Source organism: Somniosus microcephalus, chromosome 5 (genome assembly GCF_052327205.1).
Source record: "Somniosus microcephalus isolate GS21.2 chromosome 5, FLI_Smic_1.0, whole genome shotgun sequence".
Classification (NCBI taxonomy): Eukaryota; Metazoa; Chordata; class Chondrichthyes; order Squaliformes; family Somniosidae; genus Somniosus; species Somniosus microcephalus.
Genome location: NC_140991.1, coordinates 61056215 through 61082521, shown reverse-complemented (window position 1 = coordinate 61082521; position 26307 = coordinate 61056215). Strand labels below are relative to the sequence as shown.

Below are 26307 nucleotides of genomic sequence, written 5' to 3'. Positions count from 1 at the left end.
TTTCCTCTAATTTAACATCCAAGATTATGGAGACAAGCAACATTAAAAAATTCTAGTCCTGTATGTGCCTACATAAGTCATCTGCTTAGTGGACAACACATTTGTGCTGGTCAATCAGCTGAAGGAAAAACCATTAGTATTATACAAGCATTAACAAATGCTCAAATACAACACGTGGTACCTACAAATTCAACTGTGGGATTAATGTAGCAGGAAGGATGATGATGAAAATGGTGGGCCAGGTCTCAACTGTATTACCTAGGACTTTTACTATATTTAAATTCCATTCCAGTAAACTAAAAAGTAATTCTAATAGAAACAGTAACTTTTTTGATTCTTGACACTTTCCTAGCGTTCCCCCCCCCCCCCCACCTATTCAAACCAGAAACATGTCACTTCATTTAAAACAAGCAACCTGCATATAGAAATCCAGATGCAATCAATACTGTAACTGAACTTGCAGATCTCCATGAGCTAATCTAAATTCTTTAACCTGCATAACATGGATCTGTTCACTTATGAAGTTACCAATGGCTTTGCCCAATGTGTTTTATTAAATATCCATGGATATTAGAGACAACCAATGTTGCTTGTTTTTAAAGATTCATTCTACATTTGATATTGGATAAACTTCAGGGCCTTTCTCTGGATGCGTGTGGGGGGGGGGGGGGGGGGGGGGGTTGATAAACCACTCACTAATAGACATGACAGGCAATGTAAACTAGGACTGGCACAGGATATATGAGGTACATGGGAAGAAAACATCTACAGGCAGAGTTGATCAGGTGGTGTTTTAGAGCATATGGAACTTATTTAGGTGCTTGTATTTAGTTCTTATGAGGTTAGAACAGAGTTATTTTGCTGGTCTACTGCTGAGCAAGGTTATACAGGATTAGGTACTTGACGACTTCATGTTTGCCTATAGTACAGTGCAAAATAGTGTCAAAACATGCAACTGTCTTAATTTCTTGGGGGGAAAATTAATCTAAAATGGCAAATTTGCCAATATGCCTATCTATATATCTACCAAGACAGAAAAGGTACTGCTTCTACCATTATCCCAACTGGATCTTGTCCCCAACAATGCAGATGGGGACAAGACTTGCATTTATATAGCACCTTTCACGACCACCGGACATCTCAAAGCGCTTTATAGCCAATGAAGTACTTTAAGTGTAGTCACGGTTGTAAGAAAATAGGGGATGGGGTGTGGAGAGCGAAAGAAGTTTCCTTCCATGTTATTACAGCTAGTGTAGGAGTACATACAACTAAGCATTGCTTGCTGTGCAGTCAGAACACAATGTAATCACTACTGCTTTCTGCAGCTAGTTTTTATATAATAGGAAATCCCACAATGCCAAACAAAATGTTAGAGCTCATCCTCCAAAACATGCATTTAATTGGATCACCCTGCAGTTTTAGTGCGTAATAAAACCAGGATACCGTATCAGAATTAGAGAAAAAATATATTTTCGTATCTTTACAATAAATTGGAACAGGAAACATATAAAGAGCAGGAGTGCACACAAGTATACATCAGCTCATCTCTATTTCTGCTAGCTCAAGAAAATCAATCTTTTCCCTTTTGTCCTCCCTCCGAGCTATGTGAACTGTTTCTAGAAACAAAGTGTAGAATTCATTCTATACAAAGTGTGCAAATGAGAAATTTTGGAAACCGTCAGAGGCAAGTCCAGGACTCTATGTGTAGAATATATTAAAATCAGAGGTCCCTTGTTCAACCTTGTCTTCTTTCAAATTACAGCTTCTCAAATAAGTCCATGATTGTCTTTTTCCACATAAAGTGCACTTGTCCAGCAGAATAGAACCACAGGTGGCTCAAGTTAAAACTCGGTCATACAAACTCCAGCTTTCCATGTCCGCTGTACATCCCCCAGTGAACGAGAGAGAGCAGCTTGTCGTTACTGAGGTCGGAGTGCCTGATTTTATCACAGGTCATGCAGCAGTTCTCGTGGCCAGTCACAGGCACCATACACTCCAAGTCTAACTTAGCCACCTGACCTTTTTTGGAGTGATGCCCGTGGAAACTATAATGCAAACGAGACAACATCTGCCGCCGCTGGTCCTGAAGTCTCTTGTTTTCGCTGCGAAGCATTCGCAGGGCCAGCATGATCAGCAGTACCAAAATGAGGCCACCAGCAATGGGCACTGCAATAACTGCAGCTCTGAACCAGAGCTCCTTGGAGGAAGTGAGTTCTTGAACCCTGGAGATCAGGCTCTTGCTACTGGAGTCGTGATGGTACCTGTTTCCCTGATCTGGGAAAGGGGAGAACAAACAAAAAGTGAGCAAAATTGGTACACTTTAACAAGCAACCAACTGTTAGCATTAATATCAGTACAATCCCCATTCGGATGATTAATTTATTGCCATTTATTATCCTCAACGGTCCAATAAGTCATAGGTTGGCAAAATACTCCATAAAAATTCAATCTATTCAAATGGTAAATCTAAATAATCCATTAAACATTGAGATTTATGCACATTCATTCCTACCATCTCAAAAGTTTTAATAGCAAACAGAACAAGACAGCTTTGAGGTTCAATAAACCAAAATCCAGGAAACCATTTTACTTTAATCTAATTTGCTGCCCCAGAAAGACAACAAAATACTTAACAGGGAAAACCTTTTACAATCCTCTAATGTTAGCAGAGACACATAATATCTTACTGCTAAAGATTCAGCTCGAATCGTGCCTTTCCCTCCCCATTGTCTCTAATTACATTAACAAAATCAATACCAGCCATCCAAAGTCTTGGCTGTCATCGCCTTATAGATCAGGCAGGGATTTAGCGGAGAAAGCTTTCTTACCAGAGGTCTCACTCCGAGGATGTGAAAGAACATCTTGGAGTCCTCTATAATTGCACATATCCTCATGACAGCACTCCAACATGGGCCAGGTTCCCGTGCGATTATAGGATCTTTTCGCATGGCAGAGGTTTGCTGAATTTGAAATACTGTCTAAGCACCCATGAGTTAAAGGAGAGTTCGTATTCTGGGGGTCCAGCAGTCTTGAAAAACATGCCGACAGTTCAGATTTGCACATATAACCTGTTGCCACACAGTTTGGTGCATCACAGTAGCATCTAATTTCACCTAAAGTTAAAGAAAAAAAAATTAGTTGACCCATGATATCAGACTTGACCAGTTATTACAACATGCAAAACATGATTTCTTTTTGCTATATTCTGGGGGGTGGAAGGAAGGTGAACAGCCAGTGGTTGTGGTCCATATCGGTACCAACGACATAGGTAGAAAGAGGGATGAGGTCCTACAGGCAAATTTCAGTGAGCTAGGAAAGAGATTAAAAGCAGGACCTCAAAACCGGTGCCACGCACTAAGAGTATAGAAATAGGAGGATAGTGCAGATGAATGCGTGGCTGGAGAGATGGTGCAGGAGGGAGGGCTTCAGATTCCTGAGGCATTGGGACCAGTTCTGGGGAGATGAGACTTGTACAGGCCTGATGGGTTGCACCTCAACAGGGCCAGAACCAATATCCTCATGGGGATGTTTGCTAGTGCTCTTGGGGAGGGTTTAAACTAATTTGGCAGGGGGATGGGCACCAGGATATAACATTAGAATGGGGAAATAAAATGCTGAAAGGACTGGGAGGCAGAGAGCACTAAAGTAAGAAATACCAAGAGAATACAGGATGGTCTAAGATGGATTTACAGTATGTATGTGAACACACAAAGTGTAGTAAACAAGGTAAGTGAGCTGCAGGCACAAATAGCTGCATGGGAATATGATGTTGTGGCAATAACAAAGACCTGGCTCAAAAAAGGGCAGGATTGGGTATTAAATAATCCTGGTTATAAAGTGTGAGGAAAGATAGGAGGTGGTGTGACAGTATTGGTCAAGGAGAATGACAGTGCTGGAGAGGAAGGATGTCATGTAGGGGTCAAGGACAGAATCTATATGGCTAGAGTTAAGAAATAATAGGTGCCATTACACTATGAGGTGTATTCTATAGAACACCAAATAGTGGGAAAGATATGGAGGAGTAAATTTGCAGAAAAATTAGAGAGGTGCATGAACTATAGTGTAGTAATAATAATAGGGGGGACTTAAACAATCTTAATATAGACTGGGATCATAAGTTTTAAGGGCAGAGAAGGGGAAGAATTTCTGAAGTGCATTCAGGAGAACTTTCTTGATTAGCAGGTTTCCAGCCCAACAAGGGAGGAGAGGAGGCATTGCTGGATCTGGTTCTGGGGAATGAGGTAGGTCAAGCAGTGTGTGTCAGTAGGTGAACATTTAGGAAACAGTGATCATAGTATCATATGGTTTAGATTAGCTATGGAAAAGGACAGGGAGCAATCTAGAGTAAAAATGTTTAACTGGGGGTGGGCAATTTCAGTGGCATGAGAACGGCCTGGTTCGGGTAAACTGGAATCAAATATTGGCAGGCAAAACTGTAATAAACAATTGGCCACCTTTAAAGAGGAAATAGTTCAGGTACAGTTGAGGTACATTTCCAATAGGGGGAAAGACGGCAACTAAAGTCAGGGCTCCGTGGATGACAAAAGAGATAGAGAATGTGATGAAGCAGAAAAGAGTACATATGACAGATGTCAGGTTGTAAATACATCTGAGAATAAGGCTATACTGTACATAGAAAAGGTCAGAAGAGAAGTGAAAAGGAAAATTAAGGGGCAAAGAGGGTACAAAAATAGAATGGCAGCCAACATAAAAAAGGTAATCCAAAAGTCTTACTACCTTTACTATTTATATGCCTATAGGAGGGGTGGGGCTGATTAGGGACCAAAAAAAAGAGACCTATGCATGGAGGCAGAGGGTACAGCTGAGGTACTAATGAGTACTTTGCATCTGTCTTCACCAAGGATGCTGCCATAGACATAGTAAAAGGAAGAGGCAGTGGAGATACTGGACAGAATAAAAATGAGGTATTAGGAAGGCTGGCTGTACTTAAAGTAGGTAAGTCACCAGGAGCAGATGGGCTGCATCCTAGGATGCTGAGGAAATTGCAGAGGTACTGGCCATAATATTCCAATCTTCCGTAGATACGGGGGTGGTGCCAGAGGACTGGAGAATTGCAAATGTTCCTTTGGGTGTAAAGATAAACCCAGCAACTGCAGGCCAGTCAGTTTGACCTTGGTAGTGGGGAAGCTTTCAGAAATAGTAACCAGGGACAAAAATTAAGTCATTTGGACAAGTGTGGATTAATTAAGGAAAGCCAGCACAGATTTGTTAAAGGCAAAGTGTTTAACTAACTTAATTGGGTTATTTGATGAAGTAACAGAGGGTTGATGAGGGCAATGCAGTTGATGTAGTGTACATGGAGTTCCAAAAGGCATTCAATGAAGTGCCACTTAATAGGCTTGCCAGCAAAGTTGAAGCCCATGAAATAAAAGACAGTGGCAACATGGATACAGAATTGGCTAAGTGATAGGAAACAGTAGTGGTGAACGGTTGTTTTTCAGACTGGAGGAAGGTACACAATGGTGTTCCCCAGGATTGGTTCTTGGACCACTGCTTTTCTTGATATATATTAATGACTTGGATGTCAGTGTACAGGGCACAATTTCAAAATCTGCAGATAACAAAACTTCAGAAGTATAGTGAACAGTGAGGAGGAGTGTGATAGGAAGACAGACAGGATGGTGAAATGGGCAGACACGTGGCAGATTAAATTTAACACAGAAAAGTGTGAAGTGATACATTTTGGTAGAAAGAATGAAGAGAGGACATATAAACTAAAAAGGTACAATCATGAAGGGGGTGCAAGAACAGAGACCTGGTGCTATGTATGCACAAATCATTGATGGTGGCAGGGCAGGTTGAGAAAGCAGTTAAAAGGCTTACAGGATGCTGGGCTTCATGAATAGAAGGTATAGAGTACAAAAGTGTGGAAATTATGAACCACCTGTATAAAACATGGTTCGGCCCCAACTAGAGTACTGTGTCCAATTCTGGGCACCGCACTTTAGGAAGGATGCGAAGGCCTTAGAGGGTGCAGAAAAGATTTATGAAAATGATTCCAGGAATGAGGGACTTCAGTTACATTAATAGACTGGAGAAGCTGGGGTTGTTCTCCTTGGAGCAGAGAAGATTGAGGAGATTTGATAGGTGTTCAAAATCATGAGGGGGTCTGGACAGAGTAGAGAGAAACTGTTCCCGTTGGCAGAAGGGTCCAGAACCAGAGGACACAGATTTAAGGTGATCAGCGTAAGAACGAAAGGCGATGTAAAAAAAAAATTACAGTGAATGGTTAAGATCTGGAATGCACTGCCTGAAAGGACGGTGGAGGCAGATTCAATCACAGCTTTCAAAAGGGAGTTGGATAAGTATTTGAAGGCGAAAAAAATTGCAGGGCTACGGGGAAAGGGCAGGGGAGTGGGACTAGCTGAACCATTCTATGACTGCAATAGGCCAATTCACAATTGTTGGCAGTAACTTCAATCTGTTGAGAGATAAAATTGAGCTCACAATAAAGTTCATAATTAGTAGTTTACTCCTTCCAGCTCCCTGAGCAATGTCTACAACCACCCAGTATACTTAGTTATTGAAGCTTAAAGCTTGTCCAACCACAGTCTACATATAAACACAATAACTGGAGTGGCAGTACTCGCAAAACCATTGACTTGGCTGAAGTTTGGTCATCAGGAAACTTGCGTGAAATGGCAGAGCACTTTTCAAAACACATCATCCTAGCCCTTTAACTAGAAAAAAAACTCTGCACCACAAGGAGCACTTTATAAATAAAACTGTACTGATCTTCAAACTCGTTTGGAAATTAAGCAGGTATAGAAAGGACATAAAAAGGACTTTCAGGCCGTTTCATACATATGCCTTTTAGGCAGCATTATAAAACAGGAACCATGCAGCTTATAATTAGTGGTTTGTTTGCCAAAGACAATTTCTTTCAACCCAAATGGAAACTCGTATATTAAAAAAGGTAAAACATCTTACGAACAGAGCAGTCTCGTTCTGGCTGTACACGCAAGCCGACTTGTGGTGGGAGGCAAACACCGAGTTTTACTCATTCTGCAGTGTTGGTTAAACTGCCGGCGAACAAAAAAATATCTCCAGGGGAAATCTCTAAATAAAAAATCTCAAACGAAGCATTTTTTTTTTTAATTTAAAAAGTGGCCTTGGCAAGAGCCTCTCTCCGACCACAAACAAGTCCCAAAAATGCACGTGCATTTCTCTTAAAAAATCTTAATAGCTTCCGCTGCTGAGAAATTACTTTAAAAAAAAACCATATAAGTTCTCTTTGTATGTAACAGGACTAGGGAGCCTCGCCATATTCGCCTGAAAAGCGATCGGATTTCAACCACCTAAGCTCAGCTTCCACCTTTGATGCTAAAAGCCCCTGAAGAGCAACTCCCTGCCCCCAATGACTCGGGACTAACGGAAGGTAAAGGATCGACTGTGTAAAATTACTAATGTGGATACATTAGTTGTATGTTCAAACCTCCCCCCATTTAAAATTGAGAGATACACAGCGTCGGGTCTGAAAGCAGCTTGCAAATCTTTTTTTTTTTAAATAAAGTGTGCAAACCTAGAAAATGTGTCTGAAACCCTTGCATTTAGCAAAAATACAAGTTGTTGCAACTCAGAAGCAGCCATTCATTCTCTTACTGCATTTTTGTTTTTAAGTTGAAATATATTTTTACGAGCCTCCACTCAGCCAAAATGGCTACAGGAGACACTACAGACTTTTAAAAGAAAGCTTTTGATGTGAACTGGCAGGAGAGAAGTCTGTGATCCCCTAATTATATCATTATCAGCCACATAGTTTCGGTATCGGTGACTTCACATCAGTCTGGATCACTCCCAGCTCTTTCCTTTGATGGGGCCAGAAAGCCCAGCTGCTGACGACAGGGCTCTTGTTTGGGTTAATTACAGGTTTGTACCAAAATAAATAAAAGTAACACACAATTAGATTGCTCATCTTAACCTCCAGTGCTGATTAGTACGTACAGGAGATTAGTCATAACCAAACATCAAGAGAATGGATGTATTCAAAAAAATTAAGACATGTTTAAAAAAAAGTTAATCTCTTGTATCCCTGCTGCGCCATCTGAAAACACACAGAATGGGGTTTGCAAACCTACAATATAGTGAATGCTTAATTTTAAATATTTCGGGGAGATTTGACAATAAATGTCTACGACTTGCCTTAATACACAATTTTCCATCCACCCCCCCTTCCTTTCAAAAAAAAGGAGAAACCATGAACATTCAAAAGATACATTTATTAGATTTTGCAAAAAAAATGGCCCTTGCCCTTTTAAAAGGCGCTTGGGGTTAGACTGTAACCTTTTAAGATGGCACCGGTCCTTTGCTCTTAGCGTTCAGAAATTCATTAAAGGCAGCTAACAAAAACATTTTGACAACCGCTTGCCCCTTAGGTCTACTTACATCAGTGGAGGGCAATGAACTGCCACGAGAACCAAGAGATTTATACACTAATGGAAATCAGCGGGTTTGTATTAAAAATAATGCCAATGCAGAAATGCAGGGGGGGGGGGGGGGGGAAGAGAGTTCGGTTAAGGTAAAACCGAACATGCCCGACTTTATGCATTTATCCAGAATACAGTGAATGCATATGTTTCGTGAGAAACAAAAAACCAAAAGGCGTACAGAGGGGGGATCGCCCCCTTCTCTCTGCCGACTCCTGTCTCCTAACCCCCGCCTGGGGATCAAGGTGCGTGGCTGCACTGGTTTCCCCATCACCGTGATGGAACTCACTCACCTTTCGTCAAGAGGATCACCATCGCGCACAGTTCCAGCTGAAGCCAAATAGAGATGAGATTCGGATGGCGATCCATTTAAAGTAATCACAAAATATTTTTTAAAAAAAGAGCAAGTTACTGGACGCGAATCTTTGAGTGGTTTCCCCCCCGTACTCTTTTTCCACCCCCTTCAAGTCTTTGGCCGATCTGGTGGGCTGAACTTGTTACCCTCCTCCTCGGTAGCCGGAGCCCTTCACAACACAAGCCCCATAGAGCGAGCAGTCACCACCAGCCGGACTCTGCGCCCACTGGCTCCGACTACGCACTGCCGCAGGTACTGGGCGCTCTCGGTGCCTTTTAACAACAGTGGCTGCCACCTCCAACACGCTAACCCCGGCACTCAGCCTGCCCTCACGCTGCTCCAGCGCTGGCCCACTCAATGCCCATCGCCTTTGATTGACAGCCCCTTGCAACCCATCGCCCCGCCCTCCTCTGTGCTGATAGCCAATCAGTGCCTGATGAACCCCCGCCCAGCATCTGGCGGCGGATTGGTTGCCCATTGTGCGGCGCCACCTCCTGGGGTTGCTAATAGAGACCGAGTTTGATTGACAGCACAGGGGAAAGGGGGGGGTTGCCGACGACTCCTCCGGCCCCTTAAGCCTCCTATGATTGGTTATTGCCGTTTCCGGGGGAACCTTGCTGCTGAAGACTAGTTACTGATTGGATATCACGGTATGTCAATCACATCCGTCCGCAGGTTCATTGATACCGTGCATTCCTTCTGGGAATTTTCCAATGGAATAGCCAGCAGTAGATAAGTTTTATTTCCTATTCCAAACCTCTTCAGAGATCCCGCTACCTTCCCACAAAAATATATTGTTTCAACCAACTCTTTTGAATGTACGGGAAGATAATGTTGTACAGCAAAATTTACACTGGTTTAAACCAGTAAGAATTGGAAAAACAAATTTAAATGTTACTTTTAACTTTTCATGTGATATACAAAAGGTATGTTGCAAAAATGATAATGGAACAATGTAGAATTGGTTAATTATAAAAATGAGCAGCAATTTCCAATTTAAAGTCAATGGATCAAAATGGTGGTCAATAAATAGCTTTCAGTTCAAACTTTAGTAGGTGCCAATCCATTTAATATTATAATTTTTACACAGTACACATAATGTTAACAAGATGTATCATGGAACGGGAAACAATCTTTAACCTTCATGTATAATATTTCATAACGGCTGTTATTAAATATTATACATTAAGGTTAAAAAAGGTGTACTTTCTGGTAAAGTTTAGGGATTGGTTTGTATTTGCATAACGCTGTCTGCGTATCATTGTGATTCATTACCCTGAAACATAATGCCTGTGTCCCTTCAGCAATGATGCACTCCTAAATCAATCAAACATTGCGCTATTTACTTTGCGATTTGTTTTACATCAACGCAAAATAATGTTACTTTGTGCATTTCCACCATAAGACTCGATTCGGGAGACAGTCTGTCGCTAAAAGTTAAAGCATTGCTGTAATACCAGTTTAAATGGTCCGGGTGGAATGAGTGCAGAGGGAGATATCCTTGGGCGAATATTCCTGGATGTGGGGAATGGGGCTTTCACGTCAGGCCTGAGAGGCAGAGAGAGAGTCTGTGTGTTTGTGTCTAACAGAGGAGGGGCTGCAGACAGTTAAGTTAAATTAGCAATCAAAAGGCACCCGGCGCCATCGAGCCGACAGAGAGAGCGACTGACAGTCAATTATCAGCCCCAAAACAATACGATGCAAACACCGGCGATTGTGATCAGTATCAAGCCAATGGAATATTGTCAGTGATATGTTAATTACTTTGTTGGTATACCGTCTGAGACCATCAAAAGACGGAGCGCCCTCAGACCTATCGCATTTGCTATCTCCACTTTGAAATCAGACAAGCGAGCAAAGCATTTAACGAAATGCGCGTGACATTTAGCCAATTCCCACAAAACATTTTACACCCCCCAAAAATTACACCCACAATTCCTACTTCATACACCCTTAAAAAAATCAGAATTCAGGCGCCGACTGCGAAACTTACTAAGTGTTACAATTGCTCGCACTATTGGTTGGCTATGCCGGTGTTTTGGCTGAAATTCTATGTAATTTAGATTCGGAAATGGCAAGGTTTCTACCTAATTGCACTTTATTCAGACTTGTGGTTCAGGATTTCTCAAAAAATATGCTAGTGTACTTCACCGTCACCTCGATAAACCCCATATCCGCAACCCCCCCCCCCAAAAAAAATGCAATGATTTCCCAACTAAAGATGCATGCGTTAACTCCTTGAAACCCAAACTAGTAAAATATATCCATCGCACAGCGTTATAATAATCAGTGCAGTAACACGAGAAAATTCAAACTTTAAGAACTGCTACTGGTAGCACAATATGAAGGGTTTGTAAAAAGATGAGTTTTTAAAAACTCTTGAAATTTGTTGAGGTGTGTCTACTTTCAAAAGAGTCAAGATAACATTTTCAATCACACATAGTCAGTTCCATTGGCTGACGGTTGGCGTGCTCGAAAACATTTATTATATATATGTACACAACTACTAAATCTTAATTGTCACTACTGAATAATCCGTTAGAGTCTTCAAAGAGTTAAGGCCGAGGGCTCAGAGCCTGGGTATATTAATTAATATACTTAATTGATGTACATTGTGTACAGATATAAGAGCAGGCTATACTTAGAAAGTAATCCTATGTTGAAATAAAACAAACTTTCCTCATTCCATGTAGGGCGGATAAAAGTGATAATCCGACGTATGATTTAAATGCATGAATGATACTCTCCTGACTAAATTACATGACTGTATTTTGAGTTTAAAATGAAGGTCTCTGTGTTGAAAGCTGATCTGGGAATGTGCTGCATTTTGCAGAGTCGAGATTGTGTCCGTTGATGAGACGATAGAGATACCCGAACAATGATGTGGAAAAGGCGATCGGTCTCAGAGATGCCTCGGGGGACTGCAGGAACTGGATAGGCAACAATTATTTTAATTGTAGGTAATGACGCTCAGGCGCCAGTTGAGTATCTGTTTTGCATCAACCCCCAGAGTCGCTCGAACCAGTAATGTTGCCGTGTCACAGTGTCGCTTCAAAAATCATTAGGCAATACTCTCCCAATTAATTATTCATTCGTTAAACTGGAGCCAGGACTCAGGACTGCGAAAGAATCGGGTCTGTGAAATTAGACTGACAGATCTCTCCTTTCATCTAGCACTGTTTTAAAAATAGTAATCTAAATCATTTTCATCTATCACTCTTTCAAAAAATAGTAATATAGATTTCTAAATAGTTTAGAGATAATTTATTTGTGTAGGTGCGGTGAAAAAATGTTAATGTGGGCTTTTTAAGTTTCTGTTTAAGTTCCTTTTTTAAGTTCAAAGTTGATATAACGCTGCCGAATGAAATATAACAATTATTGGGAATAGGGCAGCAAATGGAGTTTGTCCACACACGGCTATAGAGGTCAATGGAAAGGCAGGTATGGTTTGAACAGAGAGTTGGAGACTGAATATTTCGTGATGCTAACACTTTTCTTTAAGTTAGACTGACTGGATGTAAATTATATTTTCATGATATTACTGATTACCTTTTGGCATTTTTTTATTATTGAGTTGTGTTCTTCCTCAACATCAATTTGCATCTTCTCGTTATAAACTGATCCATGAACTGACACAGTTCCCCTTTGTCATTCAACCATCTCCATATCACTGCCGTTTAAGGCAATGAGCACAAGACCACGGCTGTTAAATTTGCGTGATGCAGTCTCGGGAATCGGCCAGCCATCACTTAACATCCCCAAAGACAAAAAAAACCCATAAGCAGTATATTTTATAGCTACACTCTGTGCATTGTGTTCCAAGGCAGGAACACATCTTGGAGTGAGATGACATTAAAAATGAGAGTAATGGACCAGTAGTTTATCAACATCGCCTATATCACTCAATGTGCCACTGACTTAGTCAAACACCCAGACTGTTATCCTCTGTGTAATCCAGTACAGGATTAAGAAGTCATAAAGATCTCAGTTTATAAGTGTCATCAGGATTCTAATATTAGATTAGATCCTTTTAGTGATTCCCTGGTATCTTTTACTGTGTTCAGTTTATATAGTATGAATTTTATGAGTCTTTTTTAAACAGAACGCTTTTGGTCCTTGGTACTGTTGGCAGGCTCAATGTTCCTGATACATCATGATGTTCACACAAAGAGATCTACAATTTGTGAGTCATTGTTCTACATTTATCAATAAATCGTGTAAAAGTTGTTTACTGTGAAATGTTATATCTCAGCATGTATATTATAACTTATCACCATAATCCTCCAGTCAAAAGAACAGGTTGGGGGCATGCAAAGAATTGAATCATTGGCAACAACGGCCCCTGAAATTGTTACTATGCATAGAAGGAATTTAGAGGAACCATCTGACTACCCAACGAGTCAGTTATTCCCTCAAAGAAACTGTATGGATGTAAAAATTGAAGTAAGAAGTAGGTGAGACTTATAGTGGTACAGAAAGAAAGAAAAGAAAGAACTTGCATTTAGTGCCTTTCATGACCTCAGGAGATCCCAAAATGCTTTACAGCCAATTAAATACTTTTGAAGGTAGTCCCTCTTTTAAAAGAACCAAGTAAATTAAACAAATAAACTGTAATTAAACCTTTAAAACTTTAAATAAACCTTAGCAAATCAAATTAAAATTTGGTTGTCCAATCCAATTATGCACTCCAGTCCCCGCGGCGCCCACCGGTCACGGAAGTGCTCGAGCGCACCGGCGGACACCGCGTGCTCCATCTCCAGGGCCACCCGGGCGCGAACATGGCCGCGGAAGAGAGGGAGGCAATCTGGCTGGATGACCCCCTCGACCGCCTGCTGCCTGGACCAATTGATGGCTTTCTTAGCCAGGAGCAGACCCACGAGGACGTCCTCCAACCCGCCCGCTCCCCTCCGCACCGGGTGTTTGAAGGTAGTCACTGTTGTAATGTATGGAAAGTGCAGCAGCTAATTTGCACGCAGCAAGGTCCCAAAAACAGCAATATGATAATAACCAGATAATCATTGGGGAGACCAAACGCAGATTGGATGACCGCTTTGCGGAACACCTCCGTTCAGTCCGTAAGGGTGACCCCAAGCTTCCGGTCGCCTGTCATTTTAATTCACCACTCCATTCCCACTCGGACCTCACTGTCCTTGGCCTCTTGTATTGTTCCACGGAAGCTCAACGTAAACTCGAGGAACAGCACCTCATCTTCCGATTAGGCACTCTGCAGCCTTCCGGACTCGATATCGAGTTCAACAATTTCAGATCATAACCTCGGCCCCTATTACATTTTTTCTTGTAATTTTTCCACTCCTTCCCCCCACTCCCCCTTTCCTTTTGTTTCTCTCTCACACCTGGCAGCTATCTCTTGCCCTGCCAGTACACTTTACACCTAATCTCAGCCTATTACCATCTCGTCTAGCTTCGAATACCTTTTTATTGTCTCTTTTTTACTTCTTTTATTTCTTTCACTTCTTTTGTCCGATCGCAGCCCTGCCTTCGATCTATTTTCTTTTCTTTCCAGTTTTGAAGAAGGGTTCGACCCGAAACGTCAACTCAAATTTCTCTCCACGGATGTTGCCTGACCTGCTGAGTTTTTCCAGCATTTTCTGTTGTTATACCAGATAATCTGTGTTTGTGATGTTAGTTGAGGGATTAATATTGACCATGACACTGGGAGAACTCCTCTGCTCTTCTTCAAATAGTGTCCTTGGATATTTTATGTCCACCTGAGAGGGTAGATGGTATCTCAGTCTAGCGTCTCATATGAAAGACAGCACCTCTGACAGCGTAACACTCCCTCAGTACTGCACTGGAGTGACAGCCTGAATTATGTGCTCACGTCACTGGAGTGGGACTTGAACCCATGACCTTCTGACTCAGAGGTGAAAGTGCTACCACAGAGCTAAGGCTGTTAAGCATGCTTGAAAAGTAACTGAACAAGGAGAATGACCAGTGATCAGGTTCTTGAACTAGTACAAGTAGAGAGCATCCTGACAAACTGTATCACAGTATGGTATGGCAGCTGTAGCTACTATGACCGGAAAGCCCTGCAGCGGGTAGTCAAAACTGCCCAACGCATTACCGGCACCCGGCTACCGACCATAGAGCACATATACCAGAAACGCTGTCTACGGAGGTCACGGTCCATCATCAAAGACCCTACCCGCCACAGTCTGTTCACCCTCCTGCCATCTGGGAGACGCTACAGATGCATTCGCACCCGTACGACCAGATTTAGGAACAGCTTCTTTCCCAGAGCTATCATCCTACTGAACTCCACAAATGAACTCTAAAGCCTGCACATCTGCCAATGCACTTTATTATGGTTATGTTTATGTTAATGTATTACAAGACAAATGTATGTTGAATGTTTAAATGTCTTAATCTAAATGTACACTCTCTCTGGAGCCGCAAGCCTACATTTCGTTGTACTGCACTTGTGCACTAACTGACAATAAAAGTTGATTTGATTTGATTGATTTGAGAGAAGTATTGAGGATAATTCTGATGAGAAAAATGGCAAACTGTGGGCACATTATTTGTGAATCACAGAGAAAGTTATTAATGACTGGAAAAGTCAATGGTAACAGACTAAATGCCTTTTTGTATTGACATCCATGCACCATTTATGCTCTCGGTTCCAAAAGTGTGGGTGTCATTGAACTAACCCCAATATCAATCTGCTGGATTTGCTAAATGTGGCCACTGGGAAGATGTGGTAAAAAGTTGTTCCCCCAGCAGCTGGATTTACATTGGGTTTGCCATTGGCTACGTGAGACCTGCGCCTCAGGAACCAACATCAATATAAAAGGACTTAAGAGTTGGGCAAAGAAGGATGTGGTTAGTTGACACAATGGGATGGAGCAAAGTAAGATCAGGGACAAATCCAATCTAAAATAAAACAGAAAATCCTGGAAATACACAGTAGGTCAATCAGTACCTGTAAAAAGATTTTGGACCCAAAAAATAAACTTGTCTTTTCTCTTTACAGATCGCAATAACCTATTTCAGCATTTTGTTTATATTTCAGATTTCCAGCATTTACATTTTTTTTCCCATTTAATTTGTGTTGATACGATTTACTAATGCAGGGATAGGAAAGTATGGGGTTTCCAACCACTTGGGTGAAGAAGCCACATAAAGAGATGAAATGCCCCACCTGACTGAAAATTACTTAAATTCCCATAACGTAGGATGGGCCAGTTGGCGTGAGAGGGCAACCTTTGCATGAACCAAGACCGGAATTGCTGCACTTAATCTGATGAAAGATTACAAGGCATGAGCGTACAACTGGAATGCCAATATTGAGTATTTTCATGTAGGATGCTTCCATTGCCTGGATATTAAAGTCCTGCAGAAATATCAGTGTATTTTCTGACCATCTTATCAGCTACTTGAAAAAATAAAGTAGAGTTCCAAATTAGTATTGCCAAATCTGCAAGGGGACAGGGGACAGAAGGTGGAATCATGGTTTGAATTCTTTCCTGAAGGTGAAAATTCTTTGAAAACCTTAATAACTAATGCCTGCACATCATAAGAAACAGAAGTAAGCAGAAATAAATGGACTTTTATTGTAAATGCAGGCTTTTGGTGTCTGGTTTTCATTTGAGGATTTTCCAGACAGCCCACTCAGAAACCAAAGTGCCCAGTCCAAAACTGGATGGGTGGCAGCCCTTCTCCAAATTTACCCCTGGAGTCACTCAAATTACCTTCTGTTTGGTATTCTTTTAATTGGAGTGAATTAGGAGCAGAAAATTGAACCATTAACATTGCATTTCTTAATCTGTAGTTTAACAAATTAGCGTGTGCCTCAAACTGAATTCATGTTCAGGCATTTAAAATTGAGGGGAAAACAGTAGATTTGAAGTGCTGAATATATTTTTACTGTTAAATGCAGTTCCAGAAAATACGACTTTGCCAACATTTATGCAAAAATGCCCTGAACCCCAACTGGAGAAGCTGAGAGGAATCTGAATCAGGTAAAACAAGAACAGAAAATGTTGGAAACGGTCAGCTGGTCAGTCAGCATCTGCGGAGAGAACAGACAAGTTGACCTTTTCAGATGTGGATCCTTCATCAGATAATTCGAGATCTGATTTCGGATTTCAGATTCAGTTTATCACCTGTCCCCACTCTAGAGCTAATGAAGTGCAAAAACCAACACTGTGACGCACCACCCAGCTGGTGCAGCATTGACAATACCATTAACATGATTGGCATATATATATTCCAATCAAAAGCAATTCTATGCTCCTACCCGAGGCCCTCAGTGCCCCTTTTATACTCCACGGTAGATCTCACAGCTTTAAAACGCAATGCAGTAATTCACAACTTTGTTTTCTGGTCGTTATACCCACCCCAGTGGCTGGAGTGAAAACTGTATCACTGGATAAAATAAGCCCCTCAGTTCACTGGCAGCCAGAAAAGGCAGTCGCCTTTCCCTTGGTAGCAATCTTTTGGGGCAAGGGGGTCTTGGTGCCTCAGGGGCAGCGGCATCACTTCATTTACTATATTATGTTGCTGTCAAATTTGGTGCTGTCATTGGCATCAGACATAGGAGCACATTCAGGACAGTCCGCAAACTCCATCTGTTGGCCCCTGATTTCATCCTCCTTCCAGATACTCGGTCAGGTACATGACCTCAATGTCCTATTTGATTCTGAGCTGAGCTTCATATACCACAAATCTATTGGAGCTTTTTGAGGGTGTAACTAGCAGGGTAGATAAGGGGGAATCTGGATGAAGTATATTTGGATATTCAGAAGGTATTCAATAAGGTGCCGCACAAGAGGTTGTTGCACAAGATTTGGGCTCATGGGTTGGGATAAGTCTTGATGTTGATCATTATGTTTGAATAGAATGGTGTATTAATGAGAGGGTCTTTACCAAAATCATTAAGATTAGAGTTCAAGGAGAAAAGTGACCAAAATGGCTGGTTTTCTCTTTTTAGAAGAGCCAACAACTGAACCCCATCAGGACCAAAGAGAATTTGAAGAAGTTACTAGAGACAGTTTTGACAAAGAACCATAAGGAATGGCTACTGAAGGGGCAAGAAGACAGCAGTAAAAACATTTTTTAAGGATACATTTACAAGCTCCAACAGTGGATTTGCAGAAGTAGAGATAAATGGCCACTGAGGTGAAGTCATGGACAAGACACTACTGTCTATAGAATCCTTGCTGCATTCAGGAGAGAAGAGGTATTTTCTATATATTCTGTTAAATAGATGGATGCTTAATGGACACTTCTGTTTCTTTTCCTCTTCATTCTTTCTTCTTTCACTGTGTTTCTTCTTATCTCTCTTTCTCTTTCTCTCTAATGCTGACTCTTCTGACACTTATTCCAGTGCAAACAATTAACGACAAGTTAAAATGGCCACCATGAATATTTTGAATGTACCTCAAACAGATTTAAACCAGTTCAGCCTTGCTTGTCTCAATGTCGGGTCTCTGGATAATTTATTAGGCTTTCCAAAACACGATTGGGACAGAAAATTTAAATCACTTAATTTGTTTCCCAAAGTTTACTTCTAAAAATGCTCCGTATACATGCTGACGTTCTAATGGGCAGCAGTGAGTGGGTACTGCACTCCAAGATAGCTGAAGCATGTGTGCATCTCCGCAAACCTTCCACAAACACAGATTACTGAGAATTTCGGACACTGTGTAGGTTTAATCAATAATGCGAATACTGTGGGATTCTGGAGGACCCTGTAGGGCTGACTCTCCAGTTTGGTGCAATTTGGCGAGCAATTGAAGCAAAGATTTGGGAGTGGAGTCCCAGCATTACATTTTTTTTAGGATTGATGGCCAATATTGCTCACTCGTTAGGATAAGTTTGATTTTGAAGCAACTCAATTTCATGACAGAGGTGAGGCAAGATGAAAGAAGACATGGCGGGGAGATCAGCAGGCCTCAGACCGTGCTGCAGCCCTTGGCACACTTCCCAATCACACAGGATAACTGCCTCAATTTGCTCCAGATCAACAGGATAAAAAGTTGCCATCTGAAGCAAGGACACCTACAATAAACCTGTAACAGAAGGATGGCACTAACAGTCTGATGAAGGGTACATATGCAAAATGTCATAACCTCTTTTCATATTACAGATGCTGACTGATCTGTGCATTTTCTGTTTTTATGGCACTAACAGTGGTTGGCAGGAACACCATTCCACTCAATTGTTATGCTTGTGGCTCAGCACTACAATTCAGGTACAGTACTGGCTCAAAAGAGCAGGCTTCAGTCTTTGCAAAAGCTGTAGATGGGATGAGAATAAATGGTGAACAAGATTGGAAGATCTGACAACGCAATGTGGAGGCATAAAATGGAATCTCTGAACAAATGGCAGAGTAGTACATCCCCTTAACTCATTCTGCTGCATGACATGGGTGCAAGTAAGCTTGTCCTGGTATCCTATTCCAGACCCGCCTGCCCCTACAGAGTATGGCATTGCACCAAACTGAATGCAATTTTCCAATACTGTACATACCCAAGGCTGGAATGTGAAGTCAGAAAATTGGCTCTTAAAAGTAGCCTAAACTCTAGGGTAATATCATAAGTCGCACAATTAAATTTGTAGATTGAGTCCATCATTTTGATCATCCACTGCTGTCTTATTTTTAAGTTGTGTTCAGATTGAGAGCATGAAGGAAAGGCAGACTGAAATGGGCTGGATTGGTAATTAAGTAATGATGAGATATGAAAGGAAAACAGAATGTAAAATAATCTCCATGTTGGAATGACTGGAGAAAAGAGAGGTGGCTTATACAGTATGTAAGATCAGAGCAATGGGTTCAGACAAGTATATGGAGCAAGAAAATCATTTTAGACATTAAATACGATTCTATCAATTCCCTTCAGTCAATCAAAGCAGTGGTACTGGCCTCAGCAGCACTCTGCAACAAATCCCACTGGCCATTTTCTGTGTCTGTGAGTGTTGGCAGGCAATTCAATCATTTGGGGCATCACAGATGATCCTGCTTCACCCAACATCTGTCATGCGATCATCTGACTCTGTACAGATCACGGATCAAATCTAGGACATTTCATGTATGTAAGGCTCTGTTCCACACCAGGCAGTGTATTAAACAACAGAGCAATTGGGACATCTATGCAAATGATGTACTTTTATTTCAGATTCTGTTGACTGATTACTTACTAAACCTGACATTGTTGCACTATGGAGCCCCAACTGACAGCTAACTGGGGACTTTGGCACCGTACCACAACATTGAAACGTATTTCTCCACTGGCTCATTGGGAGAGCCCGTTATATACATTTTTATTTCAGTTGCACTGCACTTTGAAAGTTTTGTCTTTGCTGAGGATTGCAGCATCGGTCCCCGAGGACATGTGCTTCCTGTTCGTTAATATGAAAATATGGCACCAACCCATTCAGAACAACGTTTTAATGGCTATTAATTATTAAGCTACCAAGTTGCCTAAAGTGAAACATCAAGGCACTATGCCACTGCAACAGCTTAAGAATGGAATTTATTTCCAGAGAGTGAAAGTCAGCTACCAGATTGCAATTTTTACTAATGATTTTGGAGCTTCAGTGGTACAGTGGTAATCATGTACAATGTCCTACTATAATAGGAAATAAGTACCAGGATGAGTCATCTTGATTTCCACAATACCTATATTGTTTCCTGTACACTGTTGTGTCTACAGATTGGCCTTGGGTAGAAATCCACTGTAAACAAAGCTTTCAGACTTATCTGGGATATCCTCTATAAATATCTGTTACAGATAATAATTAATAAACAAGCCCCGAAGTGCCTATGAATAAACAATAAAGCTCATTGGATCTGTCTGTTGGTGAAGACTGACCTCTTCGTCTTCTTACACATCCATCCCGCTTTCCTTAGTATGGAGCACATTTGCCCCCTTGTGGCATACTTGAGCACTGGTCGGGTCTCTGCAAATGTTCAAATAACAGTATTATATTTACAGAACATTTGGGAGTAAGGAAATTCTCCTGCACTGGGGCGCTGAGACTTTTTTAGCCATATGCATATGACCACTTTACCTTTCAAGCAACCTTTGCACATTATCAGGCATGTAGGTACCTGGGCTAAGTATTAGTATGGTTGTTAAGGGGCTGTAAAAAAAAACTTGCATTTATATAGCATCTTTCACGACTACTGGACGTCCCAAAGCACTTTATAGACAATGAAGTACTTTTTGAAGTTTAGTCACTGTTGTCATGTAGAAAACGCAGCAGCCAATTTGCGCTCAGTCAAGCTCCCACAAACAGCAATGTGATAATGACCAGATAATCTGTTTGTTATGTTGATTGAGGGATAAATATTGGCCAGGATACCAGGGATAACTCCCCTACTCTTCTTCAAAATAGTGCCATCCACCTGAGAGAGCAGACGGGGCCTCGGTTTAATGCCTCATCCAAAAGACGGCACCTCTGACAGTGCAGCATTCCCTCAGTACTGCAGTGGAGTGGCAGCCTAGATTTTTGTGCTCAAGTCTTTGGAGTGGGACTTGAACCCACAACCTTCTGATGCAGAGGTGAGGGTGCTACCAACTGCGCCACTGGCTGACACTCAGAAGGCTGTCAAAACTCAAGGTAGCTCATGGAAAAGAGAAGAAACTGGTGAAGTTATAATTCCCTAAAAGAAACAGCAGGAGAATGGAAGGTGACCCCTATCCTCAGGGAGGGAGTTGGCCCAATGACTCCATTGATTCTGATGAATGTATTTACATACACGTATATCACATCATTCACTAGATACAGGTACCAACTACCTGGAATGGAGTTATTCAGCTTGACCGGTCACACATCAACAACTCTTGCAGCACCATAATTGGTTTCAATCTGTAATTTCCTTGTATATCATCTTGGAGCTAACCTTTCTAAGAGGACTTACCTCTCCCCCTTCTCCCCCACCCCCCCCCAATCTAACAAGGATAATAACTAGTTGGTCATTGGACAAGTGATAAGTGCAAGTTTTAGCCCTTACTAGGTGGACAGCACTAAGATAGTGAGGGGCTAGTAATGCCTATGGAAGCTTACCCCAGCTTCCTTCAGTAAGGGAAGACAATAAGGAGAAAGACAGAAGGAGCAAATTAAATGAAAGAAAAAGCATTGTTGCAGACTTGCACATAACATTATCATGGTATTAATGGTATATAACCCTTTTGCCTTTTCTCTCTCCACAAACAAAAAAGTTTGGCAAATATTCCCTATTAGATGATGTCCTGCAGAATAAAAATGTATATATATACTGACGCTCTTCTCACAGCCGGCATCATATCACACTTTTAAAAATGTTTTGAGTGCCGCAGACACTGGAATTCGCCCACAAGGAGCCAGTATGAAGTTTAGGGCTGGACAGCGCAGCCCTGGAGGCTGAAAGAGCTACACAAGGATAAGTCTGTTGTAAATGATAATAAATCAAGATGGATGGGCATATCAAAGGGGTACAAGTATCTGTGTGAGAGATATATATGGCAGGGCCTTGTATGCTATATCTGGATAATGTTCTGGAATTCTACTCGGGACTTAAAAGGGACTTTAGCTAAAGTAAGATGGAATGTATACTTCTGAAAGAATATAGAAACACAGCTCTCCTGAATTATGGTGCAGTGTGCTGAAAGAAGGGAGTGGGAAGACTTCTACTTCAGTTCATGTGATCTCCACAGAAAATATTTCTAATTCTATAAATCCCCCTCCTTCCCTGATGCGCGCACGTTTGCTGCGATTTGGCTCCATGGCTCTGCTCAAGTGGCCGTGCCTGGTGCCTGAGCTTAGACAGTGAATGTTGGCAGGCCATTTGGCCATGGGTCAGAAGGTCATGGGATCAAGTCCCACTCCAGAGACTTGAGCACAAAATCTAAGCTGACTCTCCAGTGCAGTGCTGAGGGAGTGCTGCACTCTCTGAGGTGCCGTCTTTCAGATGAGACCTTAAACCGCAGCTCTGTCTGCCCTCTCAGGTGGGCATAAAAGATCCTGTGGCACTATTTTGAAGAAGAGCAGGGGAGTTCCCCCCCCCAGTGTCCTGGCCAATATTTATCCCTCAATCAACATAACAAAAACAGATTATCTGGTCATTATCTCATTGCTGTTTGTGGGACCTTGCTGTGTGCAAATTGGCTGCCGCATTTCCTAAATTACAACAACAACTTGTATTTATATAGCGCGTTTAACGTAGTAAAATGTCCCAAGGTGCTTCACAGGAGTATTATAAGACAAAAATTTGACACTGAGCCACATAAGGAGAAATTAGGGCAGATGACCAAAAGCTTGGTCAAATAAATAGGTTTGAAGGAGTGTCTTAAAGGAGGAAAGAGAGGTGGAGGTTTAGGGAGGGAATTCCAGAGCTTAGGGCCTGGACAACAGAAGGCCACCAATAGTTGAGCGATTATAATCAGGGATGCTCAAGAGGGCAGAATTAGAGGAGCGCAGATATTTCATTGGGGGGGGGGTTTGTGGGATTTGAGGAGATTACGAGATAGAGAAGGGCGAGGCTATGAAGGGATTTGAAAACAAGGATGAGAATTTTTAAATTGAGGCGTTGCTTAACCGGGAGCCAATGTAGGTCAGCGAGCACAGGGGTGGTGGGTGAATGGGACTTGGCATGAGTTAGGACACGGGCAGCCGAGCTTTGGATGACCTCAAGTTTACATAGGGTAGAATGTGGGAGGCCAGCCAGTAGTGCGTTGGAATAGTCAAGTCTAGAGGTAACAAAGGCATGGATGAGGGTTTCAGCAGCGGATGAGCTGAGGAAAGGGCGGAGATGGGCGATGTCACGGAGGTGGTAATAGTCGGTCTTAGTTATGCCTCGGATATGTGGTTGGAAGCTCTATTCAGGGTCAAATATGACCCCAAAGTTGCGAACAGTGTGGTTGAGCCTCGGACAGATGTTAGAGAGAGGGATGGAGTCAATGGCCAGGGAACGGAGTTTGTGGCGGGGACCGAAAACAATGGCTTAGGTCTTCCCAATATTTAATTGGAGAAAATTCCTGCTTTCCAGTACTGGATGTCAGACAAGAAGTCTGACAATTTAGAGACCGTGGAGGGGTTGAGAGTAGTGGTAGTGAGGTAGAGCTGGGTGTCGTCAGCACACATGTGGAAACTGATGCTCTGTTTTCGGATGATGTCGCCAAGGGGCAACATGTAGATGAGAAATAGGAGCGGGCCAAGGATAGATCCTTGGGGGACACCAGAGGTAACGATGCGGGAGCGAGAAGAGAAGCCGTCACAGGTGAGTCTCTGGCTACAATTATATAGATAAGAATGGAACCAGGCGAGTGCAGTCCCAATCAGCTGGACAACGGTTGGAGGAGGATGGAGTGATCAACTGTGTCAAAGGCTGCAGACAAGTCAAGAAGGATGAGGAGGGATAGTTTACCTTTGTCACAGTCACAAAGGATGTCAATTGTGACTTTGATGAGAGCCGTTTCGGTATTGTGGCAGGGACGGAAACCTGATTGGAGGGATTCAAACATGGAGTTGCGGGAAAGCTGGGCACGGATTTGGGAGGCAACAACACATTCAAGGACTTTGGAGAGGAAAGGGAGGTTGGAGATGGGACGGTAGTTTGCAAGGACGGAGGGGTCAAGGGTTGGTTTTTTGAGGAGACCATGACAGAGACATTACAACAGTGACTACAAAAGTACTTAATTGGCTGTAAAGTGCTTTGGGACATCCTGAGGTCGTGAAAGGCGCTATATTTTTTAAGCAAGCCTTCTTTCTTTCACAGCTGAGCTTGACCCACATACTTTAGATCACTGAATAACGATCAAGAGCAGAAACCCAGCTGCTTTTTCCCTTCCTAACCCAAGGACACTAAAGTCAGGTGTAGTGCTCAACTGCTGCTTTGGCTGAGAACAGTTAATTTAGGAGATCAATTCAGCAAACACACCTTGCTGTACAATAACCTCGATGGCCTAGTGGGTAAAGGCAATCGTCAATGATTAGAAGGGCCCAGGTTCGATTTCTGGAGTGAGGCCTGAACCTTCTGATTCAAAGGTGAGAGGGTTGCCTGCCAACTGAGTGAAGTGAACACTGTAACAAGAAGGGATAGAGGGATATGATAGCAGTAAACTTGGATTCTGGCCTACTGAAACAGGGCAGATGGCTTGGGACAGTTGACTGTTTCCTGTTCTAAAATCTCCTCTGCTCACATCATCAAGTTGTAATGCAGGTCATTAGGTGTGCTGAGTTACACGACAGGTGTACTCTTCTGATTGGACCAAAAACAAATTGTCTGTAAATTAATCAAATTTTAAATGAACCTTAACAAATCAAATTAAAATTGTGTTATCCGAATCGATGATGCACTCCAGTCCCCGCGGCGCCCACCGGTCGCGGAAGTACTCAAGCGTGCCGGCGGACACCGCGTGCTCCATCTCCAGGGCCACCCAGGCGCGAACATGGCCGCGGAAGAGAGGCAGGCAATCTGGCTGAACGACCCCCTCGACCGCCCTCTGCCTGGACCAATTGATGGCTTTTTTAGCCAGGCCCAGGAGCAGGCCTACAAGGAGGTCCACCAACCTGCCCGCTCCCCTCCGCACCGGGTGATCGTAGATCAGGAGCGTGGGACTGAAGTGCAACCAAAAATCGAGGAGCAGCCCCTTCAAGTAATGAAAGAGGGGCTGCAACCTCTCACACTCCATATATACGTGAAACACTGACTCCTCCAGGCCGCAGAAAATACAGGCGGCCTGGGAGTCCGTGAACCTATTTAAAACCATATTGCACGGGACCGCTCCGTGCAACACCCTCCAGGCCAAGTCCCCGATAGAACAAGGGAGGACTCCCGCATAGAGAGCCCTCCATTGGGGACCTCCACCTCCGCTGGTCGGCAAGACGCCACGCCAAGCCACGACAGGTGTAACGTGCATGAGTGAGCTATCTCTTCCAAGTTCAGGTGGAATAGAAGACACTGTCATCATAAGATTGCCACCTGCCAGGTTTGGATTAAACTGTTCGGTTTTGAAAGCTACTTTTATTTTTTTGGCAGGGCGTGGGGCTCAGGAGATGACTTAAGTGCTCTTACTGTCCCATGCTTAAATAATTAACTCATTCTGGTCTGTGTACTGAGGCTCTGAGAACAATTCTCTGTGTCTTTGTTACCTCTAGACTTGACTATTTCAATGCACTCCTGGCTGGCCTCCCACTTTCTACCCTACCTAAACTTGAGGTCATCCAAAACTCGGCTGCCCGTGTCCTAACTCACAACAAGTCCCATTCACCCATCTCCCCTGTGCTCACTGACCTACATTAGCTCCTGGTTAAGCAACACCTTGATTGTAAAATTCTCATCCTTGTTTTCAAATCCCTCCATGGCATCACCCCTCCCTATCTCTGTAATCTCCTCCAGCCCCACAATGTCCCGAGATAGCTGCGCTCCGCTAATTCTGCCCTCTTGAGCATCTCTGATTATAATCACTCCACCATTGGTGGCTGTGCCTTCAACTGCCTAGACACTAAGCTCGGGAATTCCCTCCCCAAACCTCTCCGCCTCTCTATCTCTCTTTT

At 42.6% G+C, this 26307-nt stretch overlaps 1 protein-coding gene and 1 long non-coding RNA gene across 3 annotated transcripts; one reads left to right on the top strand and one right to left on the bottom strand.

Annotated features, from left to right (window-relative positions):
- Positions 1 to 1447: 1447 nt before the first annotated feature.
- bambia (BMP and activin membrane-bound inhibitor (Xenopus laevis) homolog a) lies at positions 1448 to 9168 on the bottom strand. Its single transcript, XM_085987679.1, has 3 exons — positions 8741 to 9168; positions 2829 to 3113; positions 1448 to 2274 (listed from the first exon to the last, which is right to left on the bottom strand). The coding sequence occupies exons 1-3, from the start codon at positions 8814 to 8816 to the stop codon at positions 1853 to 1855; spliced, it is 783 nt and encodes a 260-aa protein (XP_085843805.1). The 5' UTR covers positions 8817 to 9168; the 3' UTR covers positions 1448 to 1852.
- Positions 9169 to 11508: 2340 nt separating this feature from the next.
- On the top strand, positions 11509 to 19914 carry LOC147117065 (uncharacterized). 2 transcript variants are annotated; one of them, XR_015078275.1, is made up of 3 exons: positions 11509 to 11758; positions 12905 to 12985; positions 17756 to 19914. It is a non-coding gene; the product is annotated as an uncharacterized LOC147117065 (long non-coding RNA). The 2 variants fall into 2 exon arrangements; XR_015078274.1 differs by lacking the exon at positions 11509 to 11758 and adding an exon at positions 11814 to 11936.
- The last annotated feature ends 6393 nt before the right edge of the window (positions 19915 to 26307 follow it).